This window comes from Phragmites australis, chromosome 3, assembly GCF_958298935.1.
Source record: "Phragmites australis chromosome 3, lpPhrAust1.1, whole genome shotgun sequence".
NCBI classification, from domain to species: domain Eukaryota; kingdom Viridiplantae; phylum Streptophyta; class Magnoliopsida; order Poales; family Poaceae; genus Phragmites; species Phragmites australis.
This window is the reverse complement of record NC_084923.1, coordinates 44,935,310-44,945,961: the sequence shown is the minus strand read 5'-3', so window position 1 is coordinate 44,945,961 and position 10,652 is coordinate 44,935,310. Positions and strand designations below refer to the sequence as shown.

General features: G+C 41.1%; 1 protein-coding gene and 1 non-coding gene across 2 annotated transcripts; both read right to left on the bottom strand.

The window, feature by feature from the left end:
* Nucleotides 1-755: 755 nt before the first annotated feature.
* LOC133913338 (serine/threonine-protein kinase 1-like) lies at nucleotides 756-10,652 on the bottom strand. Its single transcript, XM_062356464.1, has 18 exons — nucleotides 9,746-10,652; nucleotides 9,548-9,636; nucleotides 8,764-8,871; nucleotides 8,527-8,634; nucleotides 8,262-8,352; nucleotides 8,094-8,146; nucleotides 6,399-6,461; nucleotides 5,913-5,957; nucleotides 5,763-5,798; nucleotides 5,472-5,527; nucleotides 3,254-3,335; nucleotides 3,031-3,147; nucleotides 2,829-2,934; nucleotides 2,252-2,402; nucleotides 1,907-2,144; nucleotides 1,565-1,765; nucleotides 1,386-1,471; nucleotides 756-1,295 (listed from the first exon to the last, which is right to left on the bottom strand). The coding sequence occupies exons 1-18, from the start codon at nucleotides 10,584-10,586 to the stop codon at nucleotides 1,196-1,198; spliced, it is 2,571 nt and encodes an 856-aa protein (XP_062212448.1). The 5' UTR covers nucleotides 10,587-10,652; the 3' UTR covers nucleotides 756-1,195.
* On the bottom strand, nucleotides 5,132-5,212 carry TRNAL-CAA (transfer RNA leucine (anticodon CAA)). The gene has a single exon. It is a non-coding gene; the product is annotated as a tRNA-Leu (tRNA).

The following is a 10,652-nucleotide window of genomic DNA, read 5'->3' as shown; positions in this document are numbered from 1 at the left end:
AAGTGCCCAAGTCAGGCAACCGATGCGTGTTTAGTTGTTTAAAAGCTATGTATTATACCTATATACTCTCTCTGATTGTAAATGTAGGTCGTTTCAGATTTATATACAAAGATTAAGAAAGTAGATTAAATAACCTTATTGCCTTTTATTTATTCTGCATTGAAAAAGATAACTTATTTATGTATGAGAGTGATACATTTATTAAACAAGGATAAAAAGGGAAAAAAGATAAAAAAAAAATGTATAGAAATTTGAGAATGACTTATATTTAGAGAATAGTTGAGAGGCTAAAACGACCTACAGTTGCATTCAGAGGGAGTATAATTTAATTAGTTTACATAAATAATAATTTTTATATTTATTATTATCAACAAACTATGCTAATGAGTACTAATCATTATCAATTTCAATTAATTATAACTTAAGTTATCAATAATCATCACTAAATACCCACAATAATAATTAATTATGATTGATAACATCTAATTATAACTAATATTTTACTAAAAATCCTTAATAACCGCCCATAGTTACTAATCATCACTAACCGTAAGTGATTAACAGAGTTGATAGAATCTGTATAGAGTTATTCGGCCAATTTCACCACACGGCTCGATACATCTTCTTAATATATTCTAAAAATATAAACATCTCATCTTAAACGGAATGTTAAGATTCAACGAAACAATCAGTTGAATCTACTCAAAATAACGTTATCTGTCTCAAACCATCCAACAGTGTTTCAAACACAAAGCTCGATTTTAAGTTTATTTCTACATAATTATTTCTCTTTATTTTTGGGGGAAGACAATTGCACTGTCGAAGATAGAAAACATAAGTACAGATCGGCATTAGTGCCGCAAAATTTGATTAGCAAAACGTAGATGCAGTCTCTACATACACCAACTACCGAAACACCTAAGAGGCTATTAACACGAGACAGAAATTTCCATTTTCCAGAAGAGAATCCCCCGTGTCCATCCAACTTCCAGTCACCGAGCGTCCATACAAATTAATCAAAGGCGTCATCAGCGTTGCTCCGCGGTCCGCACCATGCCATGCCTGCTTTTGATCCCGGGTCTCCACGCCGACGTCGCCGAGCAGGATGAATGTCCACCATCGAGAGCCAAAATCACCCTTGGCTTCGCGCAACACTTCGGTGTTCTCCAAGGTAGCAGCCTTGACTACTGCATGTCTACAACCTCAGTATGGTTCGAAGTGTATCACAAAGATTTTGTATTGTCTGCTGCTCTTGTGTCGCTTGTGAATCTTGTAGAGGCATGTCCTCGTAACACCTAAAATATTTACAGAAAAAAGATATAAGCCTATTCACTTCAATTATATTTAGAAAAAAATAGCAGGACAAAACAATTCAAACAACTCACGTCTTATGGTAAGCGAGAGCTTGGGCCAGGTTCATCAATGTGGGGCTTGTAGTCAATCTATGGTGCACACCAGGAGGAAGAGGGACCTAATGCAAAATCCGGCATCAGAGTCGATATCACTCTGCAAGCATTAAACAGTATCACTCTGCAATCGCTAAAGAAAAGAGTATGCAGCATACTTCATTTTGCCCTTTGCGTCCTTTCTTTGCCTGCCCATCACCACTGAAAAGCTCCCTAACTGCTTCCAAGGCATCATCTGTACTTGACCCAGCCAAGCCATTTCCTGCTACATTTTCTGATACTAGAGCTAGTGGTGAAATGTCGATCGCCTTGAGAAATGGTATAGGTACAGTGTTGCCGGCAGCATAAATTGACCAGAGCTACAAAAGAAAAATCGTAGGGACATTGGCAAATTAGACATGGAGTAGGAAGGGACAAAGGCGTACAATTGCATATTATGCAAAACTTTAGCCTGTTTCGGAGATAAGAAAAATGTTGATGTCTGACCACGAAGCATATACCTTATCCTGAACCGAAAATGCTTTACGGCTCGGGCTGCTGTTTAGTTTAGTCATTGTGTTGGTAAAACCCGGTGACGAAGAGCTAATTTGATTATCATGGCGTGGCATAGTCCCTTCAGCACCCATATGTTTTTTAACTGTTCCAGTTGAAATTGGGATTGCTTTTGGTTCCTGCATGTCAGGATGGTCATCTAAATCCCGTTCTTTATTGGCATCACTATCAGCTGTGTTCTCCGCCCTATCCAAAAATCATGCATAAGATTTCTGATGGGCTAAGGAGAGTTTTCGTTCTGCTGCTCTCTATGAATGAACATATATAAGAAGATAAATTTCTGTTTCTCGTACCAAAAATTTGAAATAAGTTCGGCCCTCTTTGGATCATGTGTGAAAGAATTGATGCTTCCAAGGCCTGGTATGAACTCTGTTCTTGGAAAAATGGGTGATTCTGCAACTTCGTCTCCATCTTCAGTATGAACTATCATAGTACCAAAATCACCTATAACGAAAATAATTAAATGGTGATCTCAAGGCTAATAGCACAAGACAATACGAGACACAACTATATTTAGAAGGATCCCATTCAAGAAACAACAGAATACCCTGCTCACCAAAATATCAAAAAACGCTCCTAAGCAGCTATTTGAATAGAAGCTACATGAAGCATTATGAGCAGGTCATCAGAAATGTTGTGTTCAATTCACATCACAGTTGCTCGACAGAAGACTCACACGAACAAGCAATTTTGGTCAGATTGTATCAGTTTAACAATCAATCATTAGCATCTCTAGGGTGAAATTGAAACAATTGAAGAAAGACTACAGGTGGAGGAAATACTCACAAGAAACAACAAACCTCAATTATTTTAAGAAACCAATGTATAGGAGATAACGGGAATGTACTAGACATGCACAGTTATCGTTACCTGCCAGACCATCATTATATGTTTCGTGTTTCATATGTTCCTGAGAGTTTGCAGGAACAGTTTCCCCATAGTCTTCATTTATCCGAACAGTCGCATCTTGCATTGCCTGCAGATATGAAAGTAAATGCTGTAATGCCCAGGGAATATCATGATAATCAATGCAATACACGTAACGTTAAAAATGAAAGAGAGTGTGGCATACGTTGTCAGGGCCAGACAGCTGATTTTCCGCATCAAGTGTGTCTCTGATCTTCTTCGCTTCCTTGATCTTTGCCAACATTTTTGAAGCTCCAGTATTGCATTTTTCAATAAATTTGTGCTGCAAAGGATTTTTTTTTAAAAAAAATCATAACATTAAGTAAATAAAGGAATAAGAAACCATGAAAATGCACCACAAAAGTTGCCCTTGAGCACGGATGAAGTACCTTCAGCATCTCACTTGCAGCAGGCCGAAGTCTTGGATCTTTTGTTAGAGACTTGGCAATAAAATCATGGAAGAGGAGAGACCTGAAGGGTATGAATATGATAACAAGAACTTAGGCCAACTGATGTATAAAACTTCCATTGTCTTATGTTTAATCTTTTGATGCCTCTTAACTAAAGAAAAAACTTAATAGATCAGTATGAACAAGTACTGGTGGCTGCGCAAGGAAAATTAAATTAATAGCCTATCGTTGTGCAACTCCCTCTTATAGAACATATCGCTCCATGTTCTAAATAAGTTCATGTGTTTTTTCACTTCTATAGTGTCTTCAAGCTACAATATGGCCCAAATAGACAGGTACGAAAAGGTGTAACATATGCTGGGCAAACAGTACTAGCAGACAAGACAACTGATTTAAGCCTCGGTTTTAATCCCGGTAAGGATTTATTTGAATTAGTGGGGATTAGGTACTATAGTAAGACCATCCCTAACCATATTCCCTTCATTTCGTTCCCTTCCCCGTTCCCATTCTTTTTGTTTTCTCTCATCTCCAACAGCTTCCTTTCGAGGGGAATCGAGGAGGGAAAGGAGAGAGAATCCCGTCCTGAAGAGAATGACCCTGAGAATCCCGTCCTGAAGGGAACCGTGAAGGGAAACCGTTGGAGCGCTGAAGGGAACGAGAATCCCTTCACGACGGGAATCTCGCCCGCGAAGGGAAGCCCTTGGGCGTGGCCTAACAAGAGGAACAATGGATACAAGGGTAAGATAGGGCAAATCGCCCTCTAATCCCAGGCTTCTCCCGCCGACTAGAGGCTCTGATCGATGCCAAGCGCAAATCGCCCTCTAATCGTCGGGCTTTTCCCGTCAAGAAGAGGCTCTGATCTAACCATCTAGGCAAAAGCCCTTTTCTGAATTCTTCTTGCTTGCTTCCAATGATGTGTGGCTGCCCCTTTATATAGAGAGGGGAAATTACAATCCAAATCTTAACTTACCTAATTTATCTCTAGCTGAATTGGAAACTAATCAAACTCTATCTTCTAATCAAATCCAACTTATCTCCTGTCCATAACAACTAGATAACTTGCCTAAACTAACTTGACTCTTTCCATAACATTAGGTCTGCTCCATTCCGATTGAGATGAAAAATGAACTGATTTCTTTGACAGTCTGAAGGGATTTCATGTAATTCCTATCTATCCAACATTCCAACCAAGCTTAGTGCACTAGTAGCCAATAAGAAGTGTATTATAGCCGGTTATCAAAGTAATCAGTCTGGTGCAGCTATACAGAGCAAATGTGCCCTAAGATGAGCACAGCCACATCTCATCCAGGGACTAAGTGTATTATAGCCGGTTATCACAGTAATCAGTCTGGTGCAGCTATACAGAGCAAATGTGCCCTAAGATGAGCACAGCCACATCTCATCCAGGGACTTGCTGAAAACTGGCAGGAACCAGAAAAACTCAATAAATTGGCAATTTGGCAGTATTGTTTCAATTTCTTTCTCAATAACAATATGAAACACATTTCTAAGCAAAGCAAATGCAATCTCAGCTGACATTGGCGGAACAAGGTAAACTGTGCACATGATTGCGAAGCTAGATTTGAGAATACAGTTGCATTTGTTATAATAAAGCCCCACCTAAATTAGCAGGGTAAATCTTTATCTTTTTTTCTTGATTAATGAGAAAATTTCTAGAGTTTTATTTTTTATGGATTCTTTTGGAAATTAGTGGGCCTTAAAAGCTAAGGAAGTGGCACTAATTTCACCCGTTGTTCATATTCAAATAGTTTTCTTTGCAAATAAAAAACTCGCCAGGCGCGGATTTCCGGAATACTTCTACGGGGAATGCTCATTCAATGAGCATTCTCCATATTATGCCTTGAAGAGGACTCGAACCTCCACGCTCTTTAGCACGAGATTTTGAGTCTCGCGTGTCTACCATTTCACCACCAAGGCATCTTGAAAGTGAATCGTATTCCATGAATATGATATCTATCGAATGTGATGCTATGTCAGTATCTATAGGTGTGTATTAGATGTATAAAGCCCTTCTTTCTCTAATTTAGAGGGAGTTTCACTACCAACACAACGGGGCGAAAAGTCCTATGTCTGAGGCACTTAACAATCTGGTATTGCAAAAAAAAATCATTTTTGATCGGCCTATCCCATTACTCAAATAAGCCAAACAGTTGTATGATGATTAGTAGCCACTAACCACTTCTCCTTATCCTCCAGCATTGGTGCAGGTTCCCTGGATATCATGAAGATAACCTGAGATAAGGGAGGGAAAGAGAGACAGTTACTAAGTGAATCGATCTAAATAAATATGACATAATAAACTGATAGGCATACCAGATATTTAACAAAACAAAGTAAAGAAGAAAATGCATCAGGAATGAAAGTAAAGAGATAAGAAGTACAGGACACCAAATATAAAGTAGCTTTTATTCTGTTATAACCGCATTAACTGCAGATACTAACACGCATTGAGAAGCATTGTACTTACTCTCATTGGATGCACAGTGGATCTTGGTGGCATGCCCTACAGTCAAAGACACAAAACAAATATGACAACGTTCACATGTCACCAAATAAAAGGTGAAACAAAAACATGAGGCTACAGTTACAAAAGAAAGAAGCAAAGAACATTGTCTACCTCAGCCATCTCAATTGCAGATACACCTAGTGCCCAAACATCTACCTGGGGCACAAAAGAAATGTATGGTTACCATTGCTATGTTAGACTGGTAAGACAAAATGAAGAAAGAATTTTTCCAACTGCCAATCATTGTTCTCGATAACGCAACACAGTAGCTTTGAGGTTTTGGAAGCTTAGTATGAGGTAACAAGTTTTTGTCACTCGAGGAGCCATCAAGAAAAGAAGAAAAGAAAATATTTCCATGTATTGGCACTTGACAAGGGCTCCATAGTAAGTACCTTCTATGCCCATGCAGCTACATGTTTAACTTTATTCTGTGATATGTAAAGACACTTTTACACCCAAAGGAATAAAAAAAATCCTACTCACTGAGAAACCCACACCATAAATTTTGCAGCCATAAAGTCCTAGAGTAAAATGTCAAAATACATAAATACTGCCAGAACGTACTAGCTATACACTGTAGAGAGGACAAGATGATACCTTTCCATCATAGCGATTTTCTTGAATGACCTCTGGTGCCATCCAATGTGGAGTACCAATAAACTGAGAGCATAAACATGAAGCACCAAGTTATGGAAATTAGTGCGCTATTAAAAACTTTATACTTTGCAAAAAGTAAATGTTACCTGGACACAGACATGAGTGTCAGAATCTGACTCGGATTCGGGTGTCCGATTCGGCAAAGAAAATTTGGACACGCGAAATATAACTCAGAATCCAACACGGGTGTCAAAATCCAACTCGGACTCAAGGTGTCCGATTCAACAAAAAAAATTGGACATGGGAGTCCAGGTAACACTGAATTAAAGCAAAAACGCCACTACAATATTTTTGTTTGGAAAATGCCATTCCAGACTAAGTGTAGTGGATTGTGCTATCAGTTGTATGCACCGACAGGTGATAGAGTTATTTTGCTGTAAACTTGGGACAGTTTTGCCCATACATTTCGATTGAAGAAAATTAGCGCCCCAACAATGAAGACATGCAAGCATACTTTGCTATGAAGATTGTTGGGATGTTAAACGGTTGGTTATAGGTTCCTCCAACATGTAGGTGCCGTGGTCGGCAACTAAAGAAGGGTAGCAGGGTTAGAAGACAGAGAATGGACAGGTCAGGATCAGTTGGAACGAGTAGATTGATTCTTTCTTGTTAGATTTTAATCTATTGCATAGCCTCTTATTTAGTACTAGATGATTGAACCCTCCTAGGACTAGAACTTGAACCTTCAATTGTACTCTATCTTGATTAATTGATTTTCCTAACTCTGACTCAATTTAACTCCTCTTCCCAAATCTAGCAGATCAATTCTCCAAACTGATTTGGACTCCCTCTGCGCCAACTCTTCCTCTAATAGTCTAATGCCAAACGGAGTCCACAGCCCTAACATAGTGATAAAGTAAGAAGAAGAGAGGAAAACTAGCTCGGTACCACCGCACATAGGTATATATTGGCATGTTGGGCTAGCGGTCACATGTCAGTGACACACTGGACAGTATTTCCCAACTTGGTGATGTCTGTGATGCTTACTGAGCAACATTGAGCAGACTTGTTGGCTGGATATGCTCCTGCCACAGTACCCCCCCCCCCTCCCAAACACACACACACTTGCCCTGTAGCTCCCCCATCTTGCTAGCCTGCACATTCATGCCTGCAGGCAGAGAAACGGAGGCTTGCAGTCATCAAGCACGGAAGAATCATTGAGTGGTGGCCGTGGGGAGGATTTAAAAGGGGAGAGTGAGGAGACTCATATAGGTCTGTTTGGGGACTGGAGGCTGTCATGACAATAAAGGAATAAGGAGCAGTGCAGAGAGTATTGGTGCAGGATCTGTTTGGGTTGGGTTCAACCGATATGGGCTTTGAAGAAGTGCCAAGGAATTAGGCAGTACATAACAGATAACTAATAGATACTTTCCCTCCATTTTTAACCTAACAGAACCTAAAGCAGTTGCATAACCTAACAGAAACAGTTTGGAGTGATCTTTTTCCAACACGAACGTGTTCCCAAGTTTTCATCAAAGTATCATCATACTAAATAACTATGCACAAGCACAAATGGGGGCTCTTATGGTAAACTAAGATTAGTAGTCATTTGTCGCTCCAAGTTTTTGTTAAATCAATGTACAAGGTTCTAGAACTTTGGATACAAAGTAGCAAAACAAACATTGCCAAGATTACCGTGTTGCGCTTTGACATGGTTCTAGTCAGCTGGGCAGCTACACCGAAATCACCTGTTTGAAACATCATTGTGGTGACACACATACCGAATTCACAAATCAGGACAAACAGGAAATATCAAGGGCTAAGAACTGAAATTAATTCATAACAGTAAACAACCATACTTACCCAACTTCACCTCGCCTTGCTCAGTTAGAAGAATGTTACCACCCTTAATGTCTCTATGTACTTTAAAAATGGAGTGCAAGTAAGCAAGACCCTACAGAAGAAAATATGCAAGCAAAAGTAAAATATCTGAAGACATTTGAAGTATATCTTGTGCCCCACATATAATACTTTTAAAAACTGGTGATGAGGTGCAGTGCAATATAAGTAGCAAAGCTTGTAATATAATATATTAACTCTACATGCAACTGTGTTAGAAGAACAATACCTTTAGTGCTTCTCTACATATGTAAGCTATTTGGGATTCATCAAGAGGCTCCTCTGTGATGCCTATCAAGTCGGCAACACTTCCACCACCACAGTACTCCATAATTATCTACAAGTACAGAATCACATCAAGCGTATGTTTAATGAGATGACACATAAGCAAGTATCACAAAGATAGAATAGCGTAGCTATTTCATAACATTAATAACATAGATATTATCAGGTTATTTGATTATACCCATAGGTATTCCTCTCCTTGATAACTTCCAAAGTAGCGGACGACATTTGGATGGCTGCATTGCTGCAGCATCTCAATTTCTCCCCGTATGTCTTCATACCCTTCTTCCTGATAACCAGTGATCAAGACTTAGACTTGGAACAAATGGAAAGGATCGCACAACAGGCAACTTCCATATTTGTGAGATTCTCTCACAAGTCACAAACTCACAATTTAAATCCATGCAAATTAAATGCTCACAGCACAAACCAAACATGTCCATGGTGGCATGTACAATCTTAATAGAAATCTATAACATACATTAAATGGCAAAGATTCCGTGCGTTCCCAGGGGTCCGAGTACTGTAGCTACTGTAGCAGTGGCCCCACGTATGCATACATATGGATATACGGATACATGTATGTATATGTATACATATACATATATTTACACATATAATATTATTTTATTTCAGGGAAATTCCAAAAAATATCGAAAGGAATATTAGTTATGTTGATAAATCGACTGAAATAATTTAAAATGCAAAGAAAAATATATAAAACTCAAAAAATATGAAACAAATTTTGTTAGATTCATATTACTGTGTCTACATGCTAAAATTATGTGCATGCATAAAAGTACTACTGTCTTCCTATAATTAAGTGAATGTGTTATGATAAATTCATAAATAAATATTGAGATATCCTAAATTGGTGAACCCAATTTTTTAGTCTTTTTTTTGTCATGCTCTATGCAACAACAAAAAAGGTGTGGCGTAAGACTAGTTTATAATTAAAAACCAACCCCTTCTGTTAAGGAGATAATCTTGACAGCCACAAGCTCCTGCGTTCTAAGATCCCTTGCTTTGTACACTGCACCATATGAACCTTTCCCTGCATTCCCAGTTGGATTTTGCATTATGCAAATACTCAAAATTTCAAGCGTTTACAAATATAGATATATTTTTTAAATGAAGTAGTATTTCCAAAACAAGAAGCGCACCAAGCTCATGGAGCAGCTCGTACTTGGTGGAAGGATCCTCCTTGGTCACGCTCTCGGGCACCGAGCTCACCGATGGCTTCCGCCTTGAATGCTGCTGCTGCTGTTGCTGCATCAGAGGGGACGGTTGCCTGTGCTCCTCCGACTGCTCCACCGCCGGACTCCAGAACGATGACCCGAAACCCCCGCCGCCACCAGAGGCAGACTCACGGGGACTGGAGGCGCCACTGGTGTGGCGAATGAAGGTGCCGGAGAACGACTCGTGGGGGCTCGACGGACTGCCTGTACGGTGGATGAATGTGCCGGAGACGGACTCGCGGGGGCTCGACGGGCTGCCCGTATGGCGGATGAATGTGCCGGAGACGGACTCGCGGGGGCTGGATGAGCCACCCGAGCGGTGGATGAAGGTGCCGGAGGCGGACTCGCGCGGGCTGGATGAGGCTCCCCCCGAGCGCGCGGTGGAGTGGACGACGAAGGTGGAGTACGGGTCATCCTCGGCGGCGCGAGGGCTGGAACGCCTCAGATCCAGGAACGGGGATCGGCCGTAGGCCGAGGTGGACGCGGGCGCGCCGCGCTTGACGACGACGGTGGCGGAGAGGGAGGCATCGTCGAGGTCGGAGGAGTAGGGGTCCTCGTCGTCGTCGAAGGAGGCGCCGCCGAAGTCCTTCGGGAGGCGCTGGAGGAGCGGGGGCAGCGAGGAGGGGTCCTCCTCGTCATCATCCTCCGCGCCCGGGGCGGACCCTCCGCGGCAGGTGCCGTCGTTGTCATCGCCATGGATGACGACGGTGGAGTATACGTCGGGCTTCCTGGCGCGCGACCACGGCGAGCGCGGGGAGAAGGCCATGGCGTGCCACGCGAGGTGCGCGGAGGACGGGGAAGGTGCTCGTCGGAAATGGCAAATAGGGAAATT

Coding starts and splice junctions, on each gene's coding strand:
- LOC133913338 (XM_062356464.1), bottom strand. CDS start 10,586: ATGGCCTTCTCCCCGCGCTCGCCGTGGTCGCGCGCCAGGAAGCCCGAC. Junction 5,528..5,762: donor CCACTGTGCATCCAATGAGA/GTAAGTACAATG, acceptor CCCTTATCTCAG/GTTATCTTCATGATATCCAG. Junction 1,472..1,564: donor GACGCAAAGGGCAAAATGAA/GTATGCTGCATA, acceptor ATTTTGCATTAG/GTCCCTCTTCCTCCTGGTGT.